At 46.7% G+C, this 26,294-nt stretch overlaps 1 protein-coding gene across 1 annotated transcript in view; it reads right to left on the reverse strand.

Annotated features, from left to right (window-relative positions):
• RUNX3 (runt-related transcription factor 3) overlaps positions 1 to 26,294 on the reverse strand; it is a 91,625-nt gene that overhangs the window by 9,616 nt on the left and 55,715 nt on the right. Inside the window, exon 4 of the mRNA XM_015411620.1 lies at positions 3,170 to 3,334. Coding sequence (XP_015267106.1) covers positions 3,170 to 3,334 — 165 coding nt within the window. The remainder of the gene's footprint in view (positions 1 to 3,169; positions 3,335 to 26,294) is intronic.

The following is a 26,294-nucleotide window of genomic DNA, read 5'->3' on the forward strand; positions in this document are numbered from 1 at the left end:
ATTCGGAGAGCCCATTTTATGCTAAAAGGGGTAAAAACGGGTCCCCTCTGCATCTCCAGGTAAAGGATCTCAGGTAGCGGGTACTGGCAAACACCTTTCTCTGCCTGATACCCAGAAAGGTCCTGCCAGCCAAAGTCAACAATAGTGAGCTAGGTGGACCAGTGGTCTGACTCAGCAGAAGACAGCAGCATGGGACAATGGTTACTGTTGAACTGGGGCCTGAGAGGCTCAGGTTCAAATCCCCAATCTGCCATGGAAGCTCACTAGTTAACTTTGGACCAGTCACAGCCTCCAGCCCAACCTACCTCACAAGATTGTTTTGAAGACAAAATGCGGTGGGGAGCGAACCTTCTATGCCACCCTGAGCTGCTTGGAGGAAGGGTGGAACAGAAATGTAGTCAATAAATAAAGGATGGGATGTCAAAGCATGCGCTTTGAGCAAAAAGACACACACACAAGAGAGTCAGTGTGGTGTGGTGGTTAAGAGTGGGAGACCCAGGTTTGAATCTCCGCTTGTGCCATGGCTGCTCACCGGGTGACCTTGGGGCCAGTCACACTCTTTCAGCCTAAGCTACCTCGGGTTGTTGTGCGAATAAAATGGAGAGAGGAAAACTACACAAGCTGCTTTGGGTCCCCACTGGAGAGAAAGGCAGGGTACAAAGTAATTAAAAATAAAACCAGTTGCAGAGCTCCAAATCCTTCTGTTATGCAGATGAAAGGCATCCACTACCAGAAGCTGTGGCCTCCCCCTCCTTCGTGAGTTGGAGCTAGCCCTGAGGATAAGGGGAGTTCAAACTTTTTATGCTTTTACTGTCTCTTGCCTCTTTGCTCTGTCTGCAGCCAGAAGAGCTGGCAAATGGTTATTTTCTCCTCTTGCATGCAGCATAATTGTGCACAGAATTGACTGGTTAAAGTAAAAGCTGTCACAGAGTTTTATGGCTCTGAATTTTATTTTTAAATTTTTTTTAAACTACTGCTCGACTTGTATTTCGAGATCGCCTCCCCTACTGCCTTACTTCTTTCCTCAGGCCCTGGCAATTCCAAGGGCAAGTATTTTGCTTGTCGCACTGCCAACCAAAATATTTGAAAGAAATGTTTATTTTCTTCTCGAAATCGTACCAGCTGCTGCCTTAACTGAATAAGCCCATTTAGAGGTAAGAATTTCACCATTGTGAGTGCTGAGCCATGGGCCCTCACACTCCAAATATCTGACCCGATCTATCAACGGAAATGGCAGCACTTTGGATCAGGGAACTGGGAAACAAAGAATGCATGTTGAACAAGTCTGAGTCCCAATGGGTATAATTTCACAGTCTCCTGGGGCTGACCACTCTTTCTGCCTTGTTGGGGGGAGTGGAGGTCAGTAGCATGAAAAAGGGTGTCATGTTTGCTCCCATTGTCCGTTGTTGTTTTTTTAATTGTGGCTGCCGGTGCTTCCTCTCTTTGCCAGGCAGTGCACAAGTTGGGTTTCAAGCTTTGCAGACCCTTTCCAGATCAAACAAACCCCGAAGCAACAAAAGATGGTCTCTGTTTCCATAACAGCCTTGGAGAAAATCAAGGTCTTAATGGATTCCCAGAAGCAAAGGAAGGAAACTGGGGGGGGGGGGGGTGTCTTTGTTTTTCTCATCTGGAAGTGAAATGAGTGGAGGTCACAGTTCAGTGATGGAGCATGTGGTTTGTGGGTAGGGATACATTGTGGTGTAGAGGTTACTGTGTCAGATGCAAGTCTGGGAGAGGCGGGTTCAAAGCCCCACTCAGCTACGAAGCTGGATGGGTGACCTTGGAGATAGTCACAGTCTTTCCAGACCAAGCCCCCCCCCAGCCAATGACACGCCAGTAGTCTTGACTGGCAGCCGACGGGCCAATGGCTGAGGGAGCGCATGCAATCTCGCCACCCCATAGGACAGAAGCTACTCCAAATATAAGGAGAGATAAGATCTAGGCTGCCCTCCTTGGCAGGGCCCCCTCATGTGTAAAGTGGATCATAAGAAATGTCCTCCAAAAAAGCAGGTATGTTCTGTCTCCTCTGACAGCCCAGTAATGAGTGCATGAAGCCAGGCTACCGGTATGCCATCAGGTGGACAGATAGATAAAATTATGGTTTGAGAAGGACAATACTGGTTCTGTGTGGGATGCGAGCGCTAGATGATAAGCGTCAGCTCCAGACGAACTAGACTGATGGATCTTAACTAGCTTTCTCAATTACACACAGATCCAAACTTTCTCTAAAGAGCTAACTCACACAATGTCCTTCTCTGTTGTTATTTTCACAACAACCCTGTGAGGCAGGTTATACTTGAAGGGAGTTGCTGACTTCCCCAGTGAGCTTTATGGTTTCCCTAGCTAGGGTTACCATCTCTGGGTTTGGAAATTCGTGGAGATTTGGGGTACAGCTCGGGGATGGTGAAGTTTAGGGAGGGGAAGGACCTCAGTGTGCTACAATACCATAGAGTCCACCCTTCAAAGCTGCCATTTTCTTCAGGGGAATTGTTCTCTGTAGTCTGAAAATCAGTCATAATTCTGGGAGTCTTGTGAACAAAAATTTTGGTTTGTGAGCTATTGGTATTAAAGTTGTGAGCGAGTGATTTGGCTACTGCATAAATTAGTTTGCTCTGGAGCCATCCTTCCTGAGCTAAGACAAATATGTGTGAGCCGGAGGCTAAAAAACTATGAGCTGGCTCACACTAACTCAGCTTAGAGGGAACATTGGTTGGCAGCCCTACCTTGGGCTCAAATCGACACTGGTGGTTTTGTTGTTGCAAAGCTTTTGTGGTTTAGAAGAGATTGCACGCTGGCTTGACTACGACTTCAGAAAGGCTTTGGTTTAGCAGGACAAATGTGGACAATCACGGCCTGATCAGGGACAGGTGCAAGAACACGGGTGAATAGGGCCTGCTGAAAGCTATCACACGCTCATGCACCACGATCAAGCCATGCAGTGTGGTCCTCAGCATCCCACAGTGAAGACAGCAGGCCTCTGCAGGACTGTGTGGGTTGACCAAAGAGCTCCAGAGGACTCAGGCCAGTCAGCCGACCAGCTGAAGTGTATGCGCCATATTCAGCTCTGCAGATTATCCAGATCACAACCGAGACTTTGGCCAGCTCTGGGGCTGGCAACAGGATGACCTGCGGAGAGATGAACTGCTGCTGAGGAACCCAGCCCTCTTACCTTGTATCTGACTCTGTGCTTGCGTTCCAAAGTGACCAGGTGTGCCCAAAGATCCTCGTGGGTTGGGGGTGGTGGGCGTGACTCTCATGGAGTGTCGTAGCCTTTCCAAATCCCCAAAGCGATCAGGAAAGGGTTTGGTTTGTTCTTCAAGCTTCTGTCTGTGCCCTGCAATGTTAAGTAGGGTAAAGATTTTTTTCAGTGTAGTATCAGTGGAGTTATAAAAGTGAATTTAAAGAGATTGTTTAAAGAGACGCAGGCTGCAATGCCATAACCATTAGTCTTGACAGTTCCATTGAAACTGGGGGTGTGGCTCAAGACAATCCTGATTAAATGTGTCTATGAATGGGATTTACTGTGATCAGCTTCTGCCTAATCATTTCCCAGAGACTTGAAGGTAATGAAATAAAACTAATGATTTGCTAGTGGGCTTGTGCACACCCCCCCCCACCGCTCTACTATAATCACCTCAAAATATTTGGCAGGTTTGGGATGCCTCCAGAAAGTGTGCACAGGTTCACTAAGGTTAGGGACCCTAGTCCACGCCAACCAGGAGCAGCTATCCTGGATCTCTAAGAAAAGGTCTTTCTCTACCTGAGATACTATTTTTAAAATAACCCAAGTCGCCAGAGATGGAACCTGGCCCCTTTAACATGTAATCCATGTTCTCAGGGGTCATTTCGTAGAAAAAGAGGTGCAGGAGCTCATTAGCATAACTCATTAGCATAACTTATTTGCATATGCCACACACCCTGGCATCACCGGAAGTGTGTCAGAAGGCAACACCCACCACTCAGGCTCCACTGGACTGTTTTGGATTGCTAGCTATTGGGGGGGTGTGTGTGTGCAGATCTGTCCTCGCAGAAGAGGGAGAGCTTGTACCTGAATAAAACCTGGTCTTAAAGGTGCCACCGGCCTGTTTTGGACCAGGGGGTGGGACGGGGGGCTCTGCAGCTTACCTGGCTGCTTTTTGCTCTGACAGAGGGCTGCTGGGAGCAGGGGGTGGGGCTTGTTGCATGTGCCCGCCCCCTGGGCTCTTTACTGCCAGAGCTCCGCTCCTGTGCGCTCCTGCAGGAAATGACCCCTGCATGTTCTATTCCATTGAACCAGTTTGGCCGGGGATCCTGGAGGGTTTTTTGCCATCTTCTGGTCACGGAACAGGGCTCACTGGGTGCGTGTGTGGGTGTTTTTTTGGGTGTGTGTGTGTGAATTTCCTGCATTGTACAGTGGGTTGGTCTAGTCTAGATGATCCTGGAGGTCTTTTCCAACTCTATGATTCTATAAACCACAGACTCTCAGCTGCTTCATTAAAAGCTGTATTGGGAGCCAGGGTGGCCAACTAATCCCCCCCCCCCAACAACATCCCACTGGAACAGTTGCCAAACTTTTTGGATGCAGTTCTGTTTAGATAACTGATGCAGTTTCCAGAATTTATTTTTTTCTTTTTTGGGGGGTGTGTGTGTGTGTGAAAATTAGCATCACAATGGGCATGTTTGAGACTGTGTTTAGATATTTAGTTAGCGACTTCAGGAATTCGCATTCTGCCTTGCTGCTTAAGTCAGGTCTTTATGCTGATTCACAACAATTAAAAACAATTCACAGCAGTTAAAAACAACAGTGGAATAAAAATAACTACCCACATGTATAAACTCAGCAAAATCCATGCAGAAATGGGAGAGGCAATGAATCAAGCAAGTATTGCCAAAGGCTTCAGTAATTAAAACAAAAAAGTTTTTAACTGGCGCCTCATTGTTAATGATGCAGAGCTCTGTGCATGTGTTAAAAAGTAAAACACAGTGTCTATGGATAGATGGGATAGATGGGAGCAGGATCATGCTTGCTGGGCTTGCCACTTGCAGTGAGCTCTATGTGCTCATAAATGTACGCACGCGGGCGTTTCCACACAACCAGGACCCTGCTTTTTGCAGCACTCCTGGTGTGTGCTTTGTGGATGTGTGATTGTTGAAAATAATAATGGGGACAATGCCTCTTTGTGCTTACAATGGTGCATGCTTGCAAACATCTGCATAGAGCTTGGGTGCCTGCTGGATGAAGCTGGGGAGATCGGCTTCTGTCGGCCGCATTCGACACGGTCGACCACCAGCTGCTGATCCACCGCCTCGCCGACACCGGGATTCAGGGGCTTGCCCTTCAATGGCTTGCCTCTTTTCTCCAGGGTTGGGGACAAAGGGTGGCGCTAGGGGAGCAGCAGTCCTGTAGACACCCGCTTGAATGCGGCGTGCCACAGGAAGCAGTGCTCTCCCCGATGTTGTTTAACACCTATATGCGCCCCCTTGCCCAGATTGCCCGGAGGTATGGGATTGGGTGCCATCAATATGCAGATGACGCCCAGCTCTATCTGATGTTGGGTGGCCGGTCAGACTCCAGCCCAGAAGATCTGAACTGGGCCTTGCAGGCCGTGGCTGGTTGGCTCAGACTGAGTCGGCTTAAACTGAACCCAGCGAAGACGGAGGTCCTGTGCCTGGGTCGGGTTGGTTCAGGGACAGGGCTCCCTCCCCGGGCCTTCGATGGGCACCCCTTGTGCCAGCGGCAGAGGTCAGGAGTTTGGGAGTGCTCCTGGACTCCTCCTTAACTATGGAGGCCCAGGTGGCAGCCACTGCCCGATTGGCTTTTTATCATCTCAGGCTGATTCGGCAGTCGGTCCCCTTCCTTGACCGCAATGACCTAGCTACAGTGATCCATGCGACGGTCACCTCGAGGTTAGACTACTGTAACACTCTCTACATGGGGCTGCCTTTGTCGCAAATCCGGAAGCTGCAGCTAGTGCAGAATGCTGCGGCCAGGCTTTTAATGGGTCTCCCTAGATGGGAGCACATCCAGCCTGTGCTGAAAGCGCTGCACTGGCTGCCAATAGCGTACCGGGTGAGCTTCAAAGTGCTGGTTTTGACCTTTAAAGTCAGGGTCCGACATACCTAAGGGACTTCCTTTCCCTATATACCCCTAAGGGCACTATGGTCTGGGGCACAACATCGATTAATGATTCCAGGCCCCAGAGAGGCCTGGCTTGCTGCAACCAGGGAATGAGCTCCTGGAGGAGATCAGGGCCCTGCAGGACCTTTTACAGTTCCGCAGAGCCTGCAAGATGGAACTCTTCCGCCAGGCTTTTGAGTATGAGTTGCCACTGCCACCACCACCAATGATCCTCAGCAACAACGAGGACGGCCCTCTAGGAAGACCGTACTACTGTATGAAGCCAAATCGGTACCGCTGAACGCCACCTTGCTCGCATTGAAGACAACTAACATTGAGCACTTTAAATTTTAATATTGTTGTTGTGTTTGTTTTTACTCTGTATTGGCACATGGTGCCCTGTTTGTAAGCCACCGTCAGCCCACGTGTGGGGAGGGTGGGGTAGAAGTTTGATAAATAAATAAATAAATAAATCCGGATGCTACCATGGAAAAGGCTCTGTCCACTGTGGCCACATGCCTTTGGAAAAAAGAATCGGACACATTTGTGTAGGACGGGCTATTAGCTACGATAGCTAAATGAAGCCTCCATGTTCACGGGATGAAAAAGTCTACCTTTAAGCCAGGTTCAGAACAATATTATTTCCTTTTATGTTTTCAATTCCACACAATCAGATTTCCTAACAATAAAGTTAATTTTAACTTAATTATTGTGCATGTACAGTGAAACCCTACTCTCTTTTTTTTGTCTCTGCATGTTGAATTTTATATTATGAATGTGAATCTGGCAGAAGGTGCATTTGTAAGGGAGAATCAGTGAATGGGAAAGGCTACCCCAAAATGTCTGAGCTTGGCCTTCTCCTTGTCTCCAATCTCAGTGGTGGAAAAAACAGTAAAAATAAAGCTGGGGGACAGGGGAGTATTCGGAGGTTAAGCAGACACCCCCACCCACCTGTTCTCCACTGCAAACACCCCAACTCTGCCCCACCCTCTGCATCGGAACTATGAGAAAAACACTGGATGTGTAACGCATTGTTCCTCCCGCAGTCAAGGGGAAAAAAACACGTTTTCAAGTTATAAGGAAGGTAGTACACACTTTCAGGGCTAATTTTGGGCAGGAACACACAAGAACGGAGTTCCGGCTGGCTCCCAAGTTGGCCACGCCCAGCAGGAGCTCATTAGCATAATAGGCCACACCCAACAGCAGAAACTCATTAGGATTGGCTACATTAGGGGTGTGTGGCCTAGCATGCAAAGGAGTTCCTGCTACAAAAAAAGGCCCTGGGTTTTGACAACAAACAAGGTAAACAGAATAAGAAGCAAAAGGTGGGTGTGGCTGGATGACCACACCTCTGGTAACACGTGCTAATGAGCTATGCTGTCAGGGGTGTGGCCCAATATGCTAATGAGTTTCTGCTGTTGGGTGTGGCCTATTATGCTAATGAGTTCCTGCTGGGCTTTTTCTACAAAAAGAGCCCTGCACACTTTAATGTTACATCTCAGTCGCAAGGCTTGTATATAATGCACTAGCTATACCTGACTGCGTGTGCTCCGTAGTCTGAGAAAACTTGACTGCTAGATGCTACTGATTTTATGACAGATCCTGAGCACCAAACTGCCATGTGGAAAACAGGGAGACCCTGAGAATGCACTTGCCTCTTAGCTGGGCATGAACCATGTGGAGCCCTGGGGGTCAGGCAGCTGGGCTCCCATGAAGCGATGAGCAACAAGCTCAAATTCACTTCTTTTTTTTTGGCACAACCATTTAAGCTATGGAAGGCCTGTGTCATGTGCAGCCATGACTGTGCAAACCTCTAGCCACAAGAACATCATAGGCAGGGCTATTTTGGGGCAGGAACGCAAAGGATCGGAGTTCCGGCTGGCTCCCAAGTTGGCCACGCCCAGCAGGAACTCATTACCATAATAGGCCACACCCAACCGCAGAAACTCATTAGGAATGGCTACATTAGGGGTGTGTGGCCTAACATGCAAAGGAGTTCCTGCTACGAAAAAAGGCCCTGGGTTTTGACAACAAACAAGGTAAACAGAATAAGAAGCAAAAGGTGGGCGTGGCTGGATGACCACACTTCTGGTAACATGGGGGTGCGGCCTAATGTGCTAATGAGCTGTGCTGTCAGGGGTGTGGCCCAATATGCTAATGAGTTTCTGCTGTTGGGTGTGGCCTATTATGCTAATGAGTTCCTGCTGGGCTTTTTCTACAAAAAGAGCCCTGAATAGGTATGGGGCATGCCTGGGACACCACCCAGGAAGCCCTGAAACAGATGAAACACTGAGACATGATAGTCTCTCTCTCTCTCTTTCCAGAATCTTTGAAAACACATTTATTTCCCAAAGCAAACTTTTTATTACATTTTGATTAGAATTTGATAAAGAAAGCAAGAGCATACTGCTGGATCAGACCAAAGGTTTATTCAATTCAACATCCTATTTCACACAGTATGGGTTTTAAGTCTCCCCCCACAGCTGCCTCCAGTAACTGGCATTCAGAGGTATAATACTTCTGAACATGGAGGTTCCATTCAGCTGTCATAGCTAATGTCCTTTGTTGGACCCAGGGCTTTTTTTGTAGAAAAAGCCCAGCAGGAACTCATTAGCATAACAGACCACACCCCAAAGCAGGAACTCATTAGCGTAGTAGGCCACACCCTGACAGCACAGCATATTAGCATATTAATCCACACACCCATGTCCCCAGAGGTGTTGTCATCCAGCCACACCCACCTTTTGCTTCTTATTCTGTTTACCTTGTTTGTTGTCAAAACCCAGGGCTTTTTTTGTAGCAGGAACACTTTGCATGTTAGACCACACACCCCGAATGTAGCCAATCCTAATGAGTTTCTGCTGTTGGGTGTGGCCTATTATGCTAATGAGTTCCTGCTGGGCGTGGCTAACTCAGGAGCCAGCCGGAATTGCGTTCCTGCCCAAAAATACCCCTGGTTGGACCTATTTCACATTAATGTATCCAATCCTCTTTTTAAATCATCTAAACTAATGGCCATCACCACATCCTGTAGCAGCAAGTCCCACAAGTTAAATATACATTGTGTGAAGAAGCACTTTCTTTTGTTGCCAAAGCTCAGGTATTTCCCTGGGCAGGGGGAAGGGGAGGGGATCTAATCTATAGACAAGCAAGAGCCAAGGGTTTGGTAATGGAGATGGGGAGCTACTTCCGCACTGACATTTTTGTTACTCATTTTTCCCTACTGCTTTGTGTCCCCCCTCCCCTTTCCCACATGTGTTTGCTCCTTCTGGGACTATTAGAGAGAGCAAAACACTTGGGGGGGGGACCCTGAAGCAATGGGGACAAACGAGTGACAAAAATGTCAGTGCAGAATTGTGGCTCAACAGGAGGAAATTACTTTGGCTAGTTATTTGAATGTATATGTACATGCAGCAAGGCTGCTGAGAGATAAAGGTTTACAGGATGATGTTAACATAATTTCTTGATATGCATGTATCAACAACAGCCCCAGACCGCCTCTGCACGAATGGGAACATGCACGGTGACTAGGATAATTGTATCATGTAACGCTCATTCTCACCCACAAGAATAACAAATAAATTAGTGATGGGAAGGGCCAATATCGAAATGAAACTACTCCATGGCATTTGCTGATCTGCAGGGATATCAGATGGAGCAGGTAAGAGTCAGGCTTGGCTGGGCCTTCTCCAGCTTTGACTGTTTTGAGCAGATCGCTCCAGATCTTATACAGTGGCAGACAGGGCTGGGTAGGTTGGCTGCTAAGTCCACTGCGGGGCTGCCCTGGCCCTAGGCAACTCTTGCTTCAGCAAGGCAACAAGAGATTGGTCTTGTGCATGGCAACTCTCAGCAGTTGCCTGCAGCTGTAACCAGCCAATCCTCACTCCGTGGGGAGGCATGGGGGAGGGGTGCGGCAGGGAGGGATGTCTGCCCCTGGTGGCAGAACAAATCAGAGCTGGTAGCCCTGGCACCACTGGTCCCAGTTTGTTTGTTTTTTACATGATTACTGTTGTTGTTTAGGAAATTTTTATCCCGCCACCTCAGAGTCCCGCTCAAGGCAGCTTACAAGAATCCTAAGTTATCAGTATAAAAACAAAACAAACCATTAAAACCAAACCAGTTGCATAAAAATGGCTGAAAGCACCAAGTGAGCACCTAAACAAATCCATAAACCAGACCTCAGACCAGAAGCAGATCATAAAACAGCTAAAAAGATAACCCTGTCGTTAAAAGCTTGTGTTCTCAGACGTCCCAGCAAACAGAAGCAGGAAGCGGCTGCTGGGACAGAGGTGTGCCAGCTTTTCAATTGTAGGGTTGCCAAGTGTAAAGAACTTACTGGCGGGGGAGCCTTGCTGGGCTCCGGGAGGCATCCCGGGATCTGTGCGCGTGCGTGAGGGAAAACCATAGAGTTTCCCTCCGACAATCGGGGCCACACCCCCAACGTGATCGACGTGGTTGCGTCACCTCCGGTGACGCAGCCACGCTGCACTTCGGGGGGCGGAATCCCCCCCGGGGCCCGATTCCGCAGTAGCGGAAATCGGGCTTCCAAAGCGGGGGTTTACCCGCCCCCCGCCCCCACTTGGCAGCCCTATTCAATTGGCCCCATCACGGTTATGCCTAGGATTGCCAGCTCTGGGTTGGGAAACAACCGGAGATTTGGAGGGGTGGAGCCTGGGGAGGGCAGGGTTTGGGGTGGGGAGGGACCTCTGCAGGTACAATGTCATAGAGTCCACACTCCAAAGCGGCCATTTTCTCCAGGGGAACCAATCTCTGTCATCTGAAGACAAGTTGTAATTCCAGGAGGTTGGCAATGCTAGTTATGCCCTTGATAGCAGCCTGATGTGATGAGATGGGTCACTCTTTCTCAAAAACAGTTTGCCATGGAGCTGGAAAGAACACCTAAAATGATCAGGGAAGGGGTTAGAGTTCCTTTTCTACAAGGATCTGCATAAACATTCAGAGGCTTATCACTGCAGAAAAAGGATGAATGTACATTTCCTTCTGAGAAATGCTGTGGAGGTATGTCCGCGCACTCATCAGCAACAAGGTTCACTTGATTGGTTAGGTTGTTTCAAACCTTTTGATCAACTCAAGAAGTGAATCACCAAAAATTAGTTACAAAAAGTATCTGGAACCAGGGTTGCCAAGTTCAGGTTGGGAAATCCTGGGAGATTTGGGGGTGGAGTCTGGGGAGGACAAGGCTTGCGGAGGGGACGGAGCTCAACAGAGACATGCTGCCACAGAGACTATCCTCCAAAGCAGCCCTCTTCTCCAGGGGAGCTGACCTCTGGAGTCTGCAGATCAGTTGTAATTCCTGGAGATCTCCGGGTCACACCTGAAGGCTGGCAAAATCTGGAAAATCCAGGACAACTGACACAAACAAACAACAAAATTCATTTTGGGCCTAACTAAAGAAGATGCCGGGAGATCCAGGAATAGTTATTATTAGCATTTTAAAAATAGGAACAGCCGCCATACAAAGCCCCAGTTTGGATTGAAGCTGGATATATGGGGTTTGAACATCTTCTACCCCTTCAGTCTTTGGCAAATGAAAACTGATGCCCCAAATCTGTTAGTAGTCTTGGAAAGCAAAAAAAAGATGGACACTCAGATTTCCCCCCCTTTCCAAGTAGCAGGTGCTATTTATGTCGAAAAGATTTACTCAGGAACCTTTTAGTATCTTGGCTAGTTAGACCTTGGCTGATCCTGATCCTGCTCACTTTTTTGAGCCTACTAGCCCCTGCCTCCTGTAGATGAAAGCAGCTCCTGACTGCTTCCTGAGAGCAGTGCAAGTCTTGCCACAAATTACAGTGCTGCAAAACTGCTGAAAAGCTACCATGAAGCATACTGATGAAATATGTAGTAACATACAACAAAGGGGCAAGGGACTTCAGTTTGGGTTACTTCTAATTTGCATCTCTTTCAAATAATTGGTAAAATCCCTGTCGCTATTTTGTCCCATTTGCTTTGGGGGCAGAAACAGGCCACAACTTGTGGAGGCCTTCTTTAACAGAAGCTTGACATTGAAATGGAGCAGATGAAACTTTTCCTGGAATGAAGATTATGCAGTGGTTGGAGGCGCCAGCCAGTTTCTATGTGCTAGAAAGCTGACAGGCTTGTCACCAGCTGCAAGGTAGACCAGTAGGTGGTTCCGTAAGTGCAAAGTGATAACACCTGCTCGGAAATAAGAACCTTAATCCACAGCATAGTCTGTTTTCAACTGCTTGCCCTTGTGGGAGGTGATGACGAAGGGCTTGCTGCAGCCCACAGTTTGAAAAATAGAAAAGCAGCCCATGATTCATACCAGCCCTGAACCCTGTGGCTACGGTTGCCAACCTAAGGCTAGGGCCTGGAGATCTCCCGGAATTCCAGATGAACTCTGGATGACAGAGATAAGCCCCTGAAGAAATGGCTACTTTGAAGGGTGGACTCTATGGGATTACACCCTGCTGAGGTCCCTCTCTTCCCCAAACCCTGTCCTCCCCAAGCTCTACCCTCAAAATCTCCAGAAATCCCCCAAATCAGAGTTGGCAACCCTACCTGTAGTGCAGGGACCCCTCCCCCAAGTACTTGCATGCCTGTAGGTGGCAACAGAAGACAAAACGAAAGGCCACACAATCTATTTCATAAGTTTATATCAATACAAAGATAAATTCAAACATGTTGGGCCCAGTCCTAAGATAACCTTCATGGAGATAGGGCATTGTATGTGGTGATCTGATGTGGTTGCCTTTTTCCATTGTATGTGGTGATCTGATGTGGTTGCAAATTTGCATTTGGATCCAGGAATGGATAGAAGTTATTGTGGCTGACAATACTAGTGTCCCACTAGTATTCTGTCCATGTGTAGAGTGCAGAGGCCCTCAAATCCCATTCCCCTAAGGTTACCTGCCTCTCTGGTTTTTATTATAGAGATTGGAAGGATTCCTAGAGTGTGGCACGATGTGCTCACATCACTGCCAGTTTTTCATCCAGAAATGACATTGTGGCTGTTTCCCCCCATTTTCTCCCCACTGCCCTGTTGAGCACGGAGGGGGAATTTGGAGTGCTGGCTGGAGTTCCACCACTAGAACTGGGCAACTGGCAACCCTATCTCCTATCGACCCTGTGCACAAGAAGCACTTTATCTAGGCTGCCCTATACTAGGGATGCCTCCCACTATCCAGTCTTATTGCCTGCCAGCACCTCTGGTGTCAGTGGGAAAAAATCAGTGGGGGAGCATGCACCGGTGTCATGCTGGCATGCTTACATCACTTCTAGTAAAAACTGTAAGTGACATGGGGACACTCTAGCCTTTTCCAAAAACTGTGGTAAAACCATAGAGTTTTTGTAAATCCTGGAGTGTCTAAGGACATCACTTCCAGTTTTTACCAGAAGCAACATAAGTGTGCTGGTGAGAAGTTGCTATGACAGCCTCCCCCCAATCCTTTACATTCTTTAAAGTAAATCCAAAACAAGAGAGGATGTGGGGAAAATGGTGATGAACATATAACTGTTGTTGCTCATGCACAAAACCTGAACTGGATGCTGGTTCAGAGAGACTGAATAGAAATCACAGAATCACAGCCCTGGAAGGGATTTTACAGGCCAGTGGTTCCCAACCTTTTTGGTATGGTTGGTTACCTACAAGCCCAAATTTACTTTGTACGGTGACCCATCCAGGGTTGGCCCAAGGTTTTTCAGTGCCCTAGGTAAACTCTAAAATTGGCAGCCATCTATTCCAGCATTCCATTTTCTATAGTGCCCACCAGGTATTTTTGAGAAACCAACAAATATCACACAAAGGGTGCCACTGCACCCACGATGAGCCACAGGAAAGTGGAAGTTTATCTCTTCCTCCTCTGCCAACTGGGTCAGAGCTGGAGTCTGAGGATGTGAGCTTAGAAGGTGCTGAGTTGAGGAAATACATGAAGAGCACAGATGGCAGTGAAGAGGCTGGTGACAATGGGCTTAGTGCAGTATGTCTTCCACCACAGGTAAAGGACAGCGAAGCAATGCAGGAGGCCTGGGCAAGAGGTTGGGCTGCTGAAGGAGCAGCACCAAGACAGAGTCCAGACATGCACACACCTCTTACTGTCCCCCTCTGGTTTTACCTGGTTTTACGCTGAACAGCTCCCACCTACCCTCCAGCCATTCCCCCCTTTCAGCTACTACCTTGAAGTTACTAGTTGCCGGTCACCCCCCCCCCCTTTGTCACAAAGAAGGAGGAGGAGATGAGAATGTGAGAAGCTGGCAAGAAGGAAAGAAAGAGAAGGATGCAAAGAACTGCCATTAGGGAGGGCTGGCCTGGGACCCACTTTTGGAGGCTTTATGACCCACTGTTGGGTTCTGATCCACAGGCTGGGACACACTTAGGCCTTCTAGTCTAGCCCCATCTGGATGCAAATTATTGTATTAGGAAACAGAACTATGTGGGCAGGATTGAGCGGAAAAGCTGGTAGGATCCAACACAGTAACATGCTTATTACAGTCTTCTTACAATGTCTTCAATATCTTTTTTTTAAAAACACCTGGACTGAGGTTTTAGTAAAGTACAAATTTATTTAAATGCAACCAAGAGATGACTAATCAACTAAACATCTTTACTTGGGTGACACACAATGGGGATTGAAAGCCAACTTTAATTTTTTTTTTCTGTGGCTGCCAATCACTCATCAGCACATAAAGCACCATCAATTTCCTGGCAGTTGATTCCACTGCTAAACGAGTCTTAACATCACACTGCAATTTTGTTGCTCACTTACTTGGGAGTAAGCCCCATTGAGCATATTAGGAGATACATTGGCATATGATTGCACCGCACAGAAGGTTTCCCCTTAGCTTAGTTTTCTGCACCTTATAAGTTCTGGCCCTATCACTAGTGAATAATGATGAAGAATTCTTCCCCTCTTCCCCCTTCTCTCTAGCAGAATCATTATTTGGAACCTCAGTACAGAATAGGACAGGGATTCCCAAGGCATATATGGATGGAGCACACCACTATGCTGTGAGAAATAAATAAGAGACCTTTATTAGGCATTTATTACAAGTTACATAACTGGAGTAGACAACATCAAGAATTAGCGCAAATGAACAATCATAAACTTTAAAGGAGGGAAGGAAATTATCCAGAGTTACTGACATTCAGTTCCCAGAGCTTCATGGAAGAGAAATAAATCAATAACCTCTCCTGCAAGCCCAAAAGAATCCACCCACAGATGATGCTGTCGACTGCATCTCTGCCTGATGCACAGCCCCTGCGTATAGGCCGCCCACTGTCTACCTATGTATATGGACTGGTAACTTCCATTTCATTGTATCTGAAGAAGTCTGCGTGCACACAAAAGCTCATACACCTTGAATAAAACTTTGTTGGTCTTAAAGGTGCCACTGGACTCAAACGTTGTTCTGCTGCTTCAGACCAACATGGCTTGCCCGTCTGATTCTGTCTTCATGGAAAGCTCTACATTTTCAGGTGTGAGAGTGAAGCATGTGTATGATTTTAATCCTGGAAGAAAAATGGGTGCTTCAGGCCCTAATAGTCGGAGAAACACACCCACTTTAATCTACTTTGCTCCAGGCACTGAGCCTCATGAGCATTCTCCCTTATATTATTAACTTGCTAAGAGCTGGGAGCAGAAAACCTCAGCAGTATTCCTGGCTAGCTGTGCAAGAGCACATTTGATATGACTTGGCTCCTCCTGGGGATACTGAGCTCTCTGTTGCATCATTTCCCCAGCAGGCTGGGAAACCAAAAGACTTACTCCTTGCAACCATGGAGATAAGCTGGTACATGAGGGGTGCTCGCTCTTATTCTCCCTTGCCCCCAGCCTGATTGCTTTGCCTCTGTTTCTCAGTTCCCGCAGCCTCAATGTCCTGATTTGTTCTTTTGTTGTTGTTGTTCAGGCGCACAGTCAAGCCCGACTCTTCGCGACCCCATGGACCACATCATGCCAGGCCCTCCTGTCTTCCGTCATCCTCTGGAGTTTGCTCAACTTCATGTTCGTTGCATCGATAACACTGTCTAACCATCTAATCCTTTGCCATCCCCTTCTTTTACCTTCAATCTTTCCCAGCATCAGGGTCTTCACCAGTGAGTGGCCCCTCTCATTTCGTGGACAAAATATCTGAGCTTTAGCTTCAGTACCTGGCCTTCCAGGGAACAGTCAGGGTTGATTTCCTTTAGGATTGACTGATTTGATCTCCTTGCAGTCCAAGGGACTCTCAAGAGTCTTCTCCAGCACCATAATTCAAAAGAATCTATTCTTCGGCGCTCGGCCTTCCTTATGGTCCAACTCTCGCAGCCATACATGACTACTGGGAATACCATTGCTTTGACCATGCGGACTTTTGTTGGCAGGGTGATGTCTGTACTTTTTGTTATGCTGTGTAGGTTTGCCATCGCTTTCCTCCCAAGGAGCAGGCGTCTTTTAATTCCATGGCTTCAGTCACCGTCTGCAGTGATCTTGGATCCCAGGAATGTGAAGTCTGTTACTGCTTCCATAACTTCCCCTTCTATTTGCCAAGGAGTGATGGGGCTGGATGCCATGATCTTAGTTTTGTTGATGTTGAGTTTCAAGCCAACTTTTGCACTCTCTCACCCTGAGCAAGACGCTCTATAGGTCCTCTTCACTTTCTGCCATTAGAGTGGTATCGTCTGCATATCTGAGGTTGTTGATGTTTTCCCCAGCAATCTTAATTCCGGTTTCTGATTCACCCAGGCTGGCATTTCGCATGATGTACTCTGCATATAAATTAAATAAGCAAGGTGACAATATACATCCTTGTCGTACTCCTTTCCCTATGCTAAACCAATCAGTTGTTCCATATTCGGTTCTAACCATTGCTTCTTTACCCTTATACAGGTTTCTCAGGAGACATACTCCATGTTGCTGTCCAAGGTCTGCAGGAAGTGTCCATCTCACCACTGTTTGGCACCATCCACCCACAACTGATTTAGATATCATCTGGGTGATGCCATCACATTTCTGATTTGGCAACACAGTGCACCACCAGTACTGCAAGAAGCATGGCACATTGAGTTGGCAACTTTTCTATTGCCCCCCCCCCATCCTGTGCCTTCATTGCGATTTGATTGGCAGATAACAAGGAGGGGAAAAAAGCTTCCCCTTTCTGCAGATTGAACTTCCTGATAAAAGCACCAGAGCGAGTCAGGCCATTTTACCCCATATCAGCCAGCAACTGTTACTTCAGAGGAAAAGTTGAAACATTCCTGCACTCACTGAGGGTTGCTGTGTGTTTCCTGGGACCTGTTGGTATGCTTTTTACAGCAGCCTGAAAAGGGTGTGTGTGTGTGTGGGGGAGAACGCTGAGTATCCAGCTACTCTTAAAGGCACAGGAGCATAGCCTGGGAAAAAAGTGGCAACATTTAACTAGCCACATGGGCAGCTCTTCTTCCTAAGACCACAGACAGTTGCTGCTGATCAGATTAAAGACATGACTGGGCAAGATGAAATAATGGTTAGGAAAATGCACACTGTTCCAGTGTGCTAACAGACCTGGACTGCATTCTTCGCGAAAAGGGGGGATTAGAAAAGAGCTGACTGGGGATGGGGAAGACCTAGAAACAGGAAGGTTACAGCACAGTGGAAACTTCCTGTAAACAAGCAGTGCAGTTTGGAAGCCAAGGCAGAGAAAAGCCTCCATGTGTAAGCAGAGTAAAGCTGTTGTGCACACAGAGCTCTGTTCTCTCTCCCAGAGCTCATTTCAGGACCATATCAGTGGCTGCTGCTCACAGATTTTTCTGTGAATCATCGCGTCAGCAGATCAAATACAAATGCTGGGTTCCATTCATATAATTGCTCCCCTAGAAAAGCCATCTGGATTATCCACTACCCAGTAGTCTTTCTGGGCCCGGCCTTGCCGGTTTACTTCCATAGGCATTCCTAGCCATTCAGCACAGATGCACCCAAATGGCATCCTTGCGTCTAACTCTCTCTGATAAAACTCTACTGATAATCCCTGTGCGATGTGCTGTCTCCACACAAAGGGTTGCACTGCCCCCAGCAGCAGATGGTAAAGCCGTAGATCATCAGATGACACAATGATTTTCACTAGACTTTATGAAGGACTGGAAAACTGGACGCAGGGATGCCATTTTGGGTGGCAGCCCTGAGCCTTCCGTCTGGCCTGCTTTCACCAAGTATTCACCTTTCTGTTGCCAAGCAATGGAAACACAATATGAGGCCATGATTGATGTGCAATACCATCACAATGCAAATACCACTCTTCTCCCCCCCCCACCGCTATGGATTTATGTAAAAGTTCCCTCGACAGTGCATGACAACCAGACAAAAATAGCCTTCTGCACACTCACTCAGCTGTGACATGAGGGAGTCTCTTGAGAGGAAGTTGAACAATCGTGATGGAGACCTCCACTGTCTCACTGTCAATTCTCAACTGCCTTTTTATAAACTGACGGGGTGGCCACACGTTTGTAAGGTGGTACGACTTTGGCTGCCCCCATCTCAGAAAAGATATCATATACACAAATAAGATAAAAAGGTAAAGGTTCCCTTGCTCGAAAGCCAGTCGAGTCCGACTCTAGGGTTGCGGTGCTCATCTCCGTTTCCAAGCCGAAGAGCCAGCGCTGTCCGAAGATGTTTCCGTGGTCATGTGGCCGGCATGACTAAACACCAAGGCGCACGGAACGCTGTTACCTTCCCACCGAAGTGGTACCTATTTATCTACTTGCAATTTCGTGCTTTCGAACTGCTAGGTTGGCAGGAGCTGGAACTAGAGATGGGAGCTCACTCCATCATGCGGCACCCGGGTCTCGAACTGCTGAACTACTGACCTTCCACAGCCTGCAGTTCAGCGTCTTAACCACTTGAGCCACCGCAGCTCCACAAATAAGATAGAAGCATCTAAAATGGGAGTTCTGAAGAGAGGACAGGCAGAGAGACATTGGTTGTCTTGTCTCCTACTTCTAGAGTTTGATGGGATTGATCAGTAGCAGATTCAGAACACACAAAAAGGAGTTACCTCTTTGCCCAAGGTAAGGGCAGACGAAAAGCCCATTGAGCCTGTGTTTTCAAGAGCCTGAAAGCTGTTGCATCCCCACCCCAGCACACTGCACCACTTGCAAATTTTAGGCGCTGCGGTGGATTTAGTTTGGGAAAATGGAGGGAGGGCTCTTTGCCATAAAATGCTAAGAGATGCAGAAAATATTGGATGCCAGGAAATATTTGGGGCTAACGCAGAATTTTTCATCATGACAAAATATCGTGTACAATGCAAACATTTGTACAGAGAAAAGGTATGGTGGGCCCAAGCTCTTTGATGCCCTGGATTTACTACATTGTGTCCAGACTTCAGCCCTTGATGGAGTTTGACCTGAGCTAATTGCCCTCGTCTAGGTAAGCCATAACCAAATGCAAGCATTATGGGCCATGAACGTTCCTGCTTGCAGCAAAGTCCTCTATCTTCCACTCTGGAGTTCCTGGAGCTGGTTGGCAGTTTGCCCTTGAACAGCAGAGATTATGGATTGGGAGAATAATGAATGAATCCATGCACCATTTAACTTAATTGTTTGACCCTCATGTAATCAGATTTTTTGAGGTAATTGAAACATGTTTCTCCTCTTTCTTAAAAAAGAAGAAAAAAACTAATGCAATATTAAGAAAGCCCTAAAGAGCTGCTCTTTGTTACTAGTAATTACTGAGGAGTCAGAAATTTGGCCAGACTTGATAATTGTTGTTTCTGGAGGGATGGAAAAAATTCCCAAGCTAGCAAGGAAGCAGCCAGACTTTGCATTTTATTAAAACTGCAGATTTTGTTAAATGTTCCAGGAGCTGGAGCTGTTAAGGCTTGAAAATAATAATATTACGCTGGTCAACAAACTGATTTGGTATAGACTGCTGCTACTGAGAATGATATTGAAAGCGTCTTCACACATTATATTTTCAAGGCTGTGGATGTGTCACAATTTCCCTCAAGCATGTAAAAAGAAAATTACTCAACTTTCTGAGAATCCCAGCTCTCTCACTTCCTTAAAAAAAAAAAAAGCTTCTAACCTGCCATTTATCAACATATGTTTGAAAATATGTAGGTTATACTAAAAAAATGAGGGACATTTCTGAACTAACTTTCTATGATAAGCAACATGTAATAAGAGAGGTTTTATGCAACCTGTCATGTCTCTAATACTTGAATCCCCAATCTGCTGTGGAAGGTTGCTGGGTGACCTGGACCAGTCACATAAGTTTAGCCAGATCCACCTCACTGGGTTGTTGTGAGCATAAAATGGAGGACAGTAGAACAGTGGAAGCTGTTTTGGGTCCCCATTAAGGAAAACAAAAGTGGAGTACAACATTTGTTATAAATCTATTTTTGCCTAGAGTTCACCAAAAAAGGAAATTTCTCTTGCTGTTGCTTCATCAGGTATTGTGCAACTCTTTTGGCAGGAGGAAGAATTGCTCATTCAGTATTCATTCTGCTGTTAAAATACTGCAAGTCCAGTGATCAGGGGAAGGCCCCTAGTATCTATTTAAGCCTTCAAAATTGTATAAAAGAAGCAGGAGCAGCTTTCCTCACCTCTTCCCAGCCAAGCTGTTCCTGCCAAAAATGCCCAATTCATCTACTCACTTTGCACACAGCCTGTTCCTCTCAATATTTCTGTACATAGTCGTATGTCTAATTTTGTATTTACACGCACACACACATAAACACACATATGGTTTCCAATATAGGGGCCCCGGTCACACGAGAGGTTTTGGGCCGGATCGGGGTTGCAGCAAACGGGCGCGATCCCACCGCAACATCTGGGAAGTGTTGCGCGCCCGTTCCCGATCCGGCCCTTCCGCTGAAAACCCCGCAGCAAAAATGAACCACCTACCAAGGTGGTTCATCCGGGAAGTCCGCATCAAGGCTGGCCGTGGGATCGCTGGTGCATCCTTCTGCCGGCGCATCCCCAGCTCCTGGCCGAACTGCGCATGCTCACACATGCACAGTTCGGCAGCCTCCCCCTCCCAACCGTGTCTTCCTCCCCGGCATCTGATCGTGCCGGGGAGCAACGGCACCGCAGTTCAGGGGATCCGTGGGACCCCGCCGCAGCGTCTCTATTTTGGTGCGGCTCTAATTAGCCGCACTTTGGCCGGTGTTTTCCCTGCTGTGTGGCAGGGACCAGGGTACACTTCTTACCTCTCATAAAGTGATCTGTAGTTCACAAACTCTTCATGTCTCAATAAATCAGTAAGAAATGTATTTCAGTTTACACTCATACCTGTACATAAAAGTGGGGGCAAAATGGGTTATGTAGTGGAGCTAGATGAGAAATTGTGGGATCACTGGAACTGTTTTTGCTGACATATTTTAAAAAAAGATTACATCATTTGTCACATAACATGAAGCTTAATGCTCACAATAGTAAAGTAGCATTTTACAAAGGGGTTACCACTACAATAATAAAAACAATAATCCATTGCCTCAACAGTGTTTTAAAAATAATTAAATCTAATTGGGTTATTTTTTTCTAACTTCTGTTCCACATGTATAAATACTAAAATAGGTTAACATTTCATTAATATACATGTAAAGTGGGGGGAGCATCATTTTACTACTTTGATAGTTCATGGGGAAAATACTAACTGTCCCCCCTTTCCGTTCATAATAAAAGGTTTTCTGCTGTACTACTACCAACCAGGATAGGAATGATGAGTGGTTGAGACCAAACTGGATATTTGGAGGGGGGAGAGAATGAAGTCATATCATGAAAGGAAGAGAACAAAATGGAGAAGAAAACTGTGGAAAAAGAGGATGAGAAATTAAGGAAATGAAAAGTTGCTCTATTTTGCTACAACACACTGACAGGGCTGGTGCCCTTTGCAAGTTCTTGTTTGGCTGACTAAACTACACAGCTGGGTGGAAGGAATGGAAGAGAGAAATGACAGACTGCTAGAAACAACAGCCTTATTAGCAGGCTACAGCCTGGCAACTACTGTAGCAGACACCAGCTGTGCTTGATGGTCTTGCCTTGCTCTAATGCTGCCTTAGTTGATGGGGCTAGCAGCATCTCATGTTTTTGCCTCAGCCTCTTTGTAGCAAAATTTGCAAAAAGGCCAGACCAGGAGGTAGTCAGAACTACTGCTGTTTGTTCTGCCTTCTCTGTGCCTCTAGTGGCTGCAATGCAGGACTGCATCAAAAGTAAAATAAATTGAAATTCATTCTCTGAATGCAGCATGACTCAGCTTCACAAGCCTTCAAGCTGACTCAGCCCCCCCCCCGTGGATTTTGTCTCTCCCCCCAGCAGCCCTGCCCCCCTTCTCTGCCCCCCTTACCCTTCCCCAGAACCAGCAGAAGCAAAATAAGACAAAACATGCAAATGTGCATGATTTGAAATGGGTTGCAGAATTCAGCTTTTTGGGACACAGAATGTGTATTACTTCAATACAGAATTTTTCTGGGTGGAGCTCTATGTAGTTACAGTTCTGGACATTTTTCCTACAGGAAACAAGCTTTGTGTGGGGGAGGGGGGAAGTAGGGTTGCCAAGTCGCGATGGGGGATCGCATGTCTTTGCAGAATCCCTGCTGCGGGGACGGCGAGACGCGTTGCACCCGCCGTCACCAGGACATGACACTATGCGTCGCTCTGGCAATGGGGCTCCAAACAGCCCCGCCGCCAGAGCAACGTGTAGCGTCATGTCCTGGTGACGGTGGTACGTGTCTCGCCGTCCCCGCAGCACGGATTCTGCAAAGACATGCGGATCCCCCCCCCCGCCGCTATTTGGCGAGATTTGGGAGCCCTAGGGGGAAGACATCCTTTGAGTACATTGTAAGTAGAAATTATATGTCAATTTTGTTTAAATTATTGTTTCTGGAAAAACATGGTGCATGCATCACAAAAGAGCAATGGGTGTATCCATTACAAGGATTTGATCTTTGAGTAGGAAAAATGCAATGTCTGAGGCACCCCTCAGAACTTTATGCTTCCCCTGAGCTGATACATTGAACATAAATGCCATGCTTCCAACACTATAAGGCTGGTTTATCCCCTCTGGGGACAGAGATAACCTTTTTGGGACACAGAATGTGTATTACTTCCCTCTGGGGACAGAGATAATCCAAGTTCTTAATGACTCTGAGATATGTGATACAACAGAGCAGGCATTCTCTTAGCATAACCACCATGAATGCTGAGAGAAGAGGACAGATGCTCCAGGTTGCTATATGCTCCACACTCCCCCAATTCACCAGTAACAGGCCCTGTTTTCTGGTCTACATCCTATAATAATTACTGTTCCTATTCTGGCCTGTTTTGAGAGGTGCCTAATTAAATACTATGAGTGCAAGTATTCTGCAATCTCCCTCATCAGAGTTCAGCTCCCTCCCCAGGTTCTGTAGAAATTTAATCTCAGAATAGGGATTAGATGCTGGACGTGTCTCTAACACTCAGGCATGGAAATGCAAGTGTGTGAACTCCAAGGCACCACACAGGGCACAGCTGGTCACTTCACCATCCTGCTGAGTTGTGCTTTGAATGATGAGCAGTCAGAAGTTGTAGGACAATTCTGTTTCATCATCCTCTTGGTTTCTAAATTGGTGGAGGAGGAAGCTATTGCAGAGCAAATCGACACTGCGTGTGAAAATGGCCTTCGACAATGTCCAATTGTGGAGAGGATAGGGCTCATGACATGGTTCCTGAGCATGAGCCTTCCTTTGAGGAGCAGATCCCAGTTTTCCTCTGCCAGATGCTTGAGTGTATGAGTTGGTCCACAAGGCAATCACAGACGTTTTCTCTATTTATTTATTTATTTATTTATTTATCTTTACTGTTTTTTGCAACCAGAGTCATAAACAGCAAACCCTCATCCCACGATAGACCTAATTTCACAGGAAAACATGGAAGAACTTAAAGGTTGCTACTGCAAAAGTTGTCATCAGTGTTCCCTCTAAGCTGAGTTAGTGTGAGCTAGCTCACAGATTTTTGGCCTCTGGCTCACACATTTTTGTCTGAGCTCAGGAAGGAGGGCTCCAGAGCAAACTAATTGATGCAGCAGCCAAATCGCTCGCTCACAAATTTAATGCCAGTAGCTCACAAATTAGAATTTCTGCTCTCAAGACTCCGCAGCTTAGAGGGAGCATTGGTTGTCATTGTGATTTGACAACAGCTGCTAGAAATTTTGCCACATGCAGGGTAGTTTGTTTGTCTTTATCGCTAAGTAATCAGGATGCTTTCCCTTCTGGGAAGAAATCCTGATTAAATAAAGGGGAGATCAGTTCATTTCTTAGAGCTGAAAATGTGGGGCAATCAAGCAAAATATGATCCACAGAGTTGATTTTATTGCTGCCACAATTACAGAGTCAATCTGAGTATGAAATCCCATTAAATTTTCCTGACATCACAGCTGAAGGTACAGCATGAATGCCCTTCCATGCTTTGGAAGAATTATCTCTAATAATTTGGCATTGTTGTTGGAGGCTGAATGCCTACTGAAAAGGTTGAGCACACACTGTGGGCTCTAATCAACATGCTCTCGTAGTCAAAGTCTCTCAAACGTCTTCTAATGAGCTGTGACAGTTCCTGTCTACTCATGACTTCGATCACAGACATAATAGTTTACGGTCCAATAATCTGTCCCAATCACTTGTGTGATAGTCCAACTTGACTAGTCTGAGGAGGTTTAGATCTGGGTTTGATTTTAAAGTCCTGATTTCCAAATTGAATGCTCTTCCCCAGGCCTTTCCTTCATAAGACATCTCCCCAACTTCAGTTCTCAGGGCTATTCCAGACACGCACTAAAGAGTTCCCAGAATATTGTGTAAGAATCTTAACAGACGTCTGTCAGTGTTGTCTGTTACTGCACTGATCCAGACCCCAACGGCATATAGCATCTGCTCAGCAACTTTAACTGCTGCAGGAACATATTGGCCACCCGTGGAATAATAAAACCTTATACACATAGCAGCTCTAATGGCAGAATTCAAGTGCACCTTCCAGGAAAGATTTGCTTGAAAGATGATTCCTAAATATTTAAAATGCTGTGCTTGCTCCATAGGTTGACCTGCTACCGACCACTTATACTTTGCAGATGTTTTCATAGTATTTCAGATTCCACTGTGGCTCCAGAACTCTCTAGAGGTACAAAGGTGGGATCTGCAGCCGGGAAGAGGGGCAAGGACAAGAAACCATGAGAAGGCACTAGAGCTGCCTTCTCTGGACTCTGGAATGTGTTCTCACTCGCGTACGTCACAACACAACTGAGTTAACAGACCATATGCCAAGTGAAGACTGAGGTGGTGGTTCTCACTAATGGCTACTATGCCGTGGTTAGTGTTTCTGACTGGGCGTGGGGAAGATCAGATTCAAACCTCCCCTCAACCATGAAACTCAGTGGGTGACCTCGGGTGAGTCACTTTTTTTCTTGAGCCAGGCTACCTCAGAAGGCTAAGGGGAAGGGGAAGAAGGCAGAGCCACATAAGCTAGCCCTGTGTTTCTTGGAGGAAAGGTGGAATTAAAAAGTACCAGAGGCTGCAATGATTTTCTGTGTTCCTTATGGCGCCACTGGGAAGGCAGAGTCAATCCGAAAGCGTTAGAGCAACCCCAGAGGAGTTTCTCCTGTACTTTAATTGCTACAGCACCCCACAGCTGCCATTTCTCTCCCCCGTGCCACTAGGCAGCTTTCGGGGGCTTTTTAAAAGATTCAGTTTTTGCCTCACTGCTATAGCTTAATGCTATTGCTGATGTTAAGTACAGCTATAATTTCAAATTGGCAATTTACCACTGGTAAGTGACATAGCTTAAAATCAGTAACAGACACATTGCTATAACTGGGGCTATTTTTGGGCAGGAACGCACAGGAACGGAGTTCCGGCTGGCTCCCAAGTTGGCCACGCCCAGCAGGAACTAATTAGCATAATAGGCCACACCCAACAGCAGAAACTCATTAGGATTGGCTACATTAGGGGTGTGTGGCCGAACACACAAAGGAGTTCCTGCTACAAAAAAAGGCCCTGGGTTTTGACAACAAACAAGGTAAACAGAATAACAAGCAAAAGGTGGGTGTGGCTGGATAACCACACTTCTGGTAACGTGGGTGCTAATGTGCTAATGAGCTGTGCTGTCAGGGGTGTGGCCCAATATGCTAATGAGTTCCTGCTGTTGGGTGTGGCCTATTATGCTAATGAGTTCCTGCTGGGCTTTTTCTACAAAAAGAGCCCTGAATATAATCTAACACTATTTTTGTTTTAAAAGCCCCCC

The sequence above is a fragment of the Gekko japonicus genome, unplaced genomic scaffold (assembly GCF_001447785.1).
Source record: "Gekko japonicus isolate JY-2015 unplaced genomic scaffold, Gekko_japonicus_V1.1 scaffold62, whole genome shotgun sequence".
NCBI classification, from domain to species: domain Eukaryota; kingdom Metazoa; phylum Chordata; class Lepidosauria; order Squamata; family Gekkonidae; genus Gekko; species Gekko japonicus.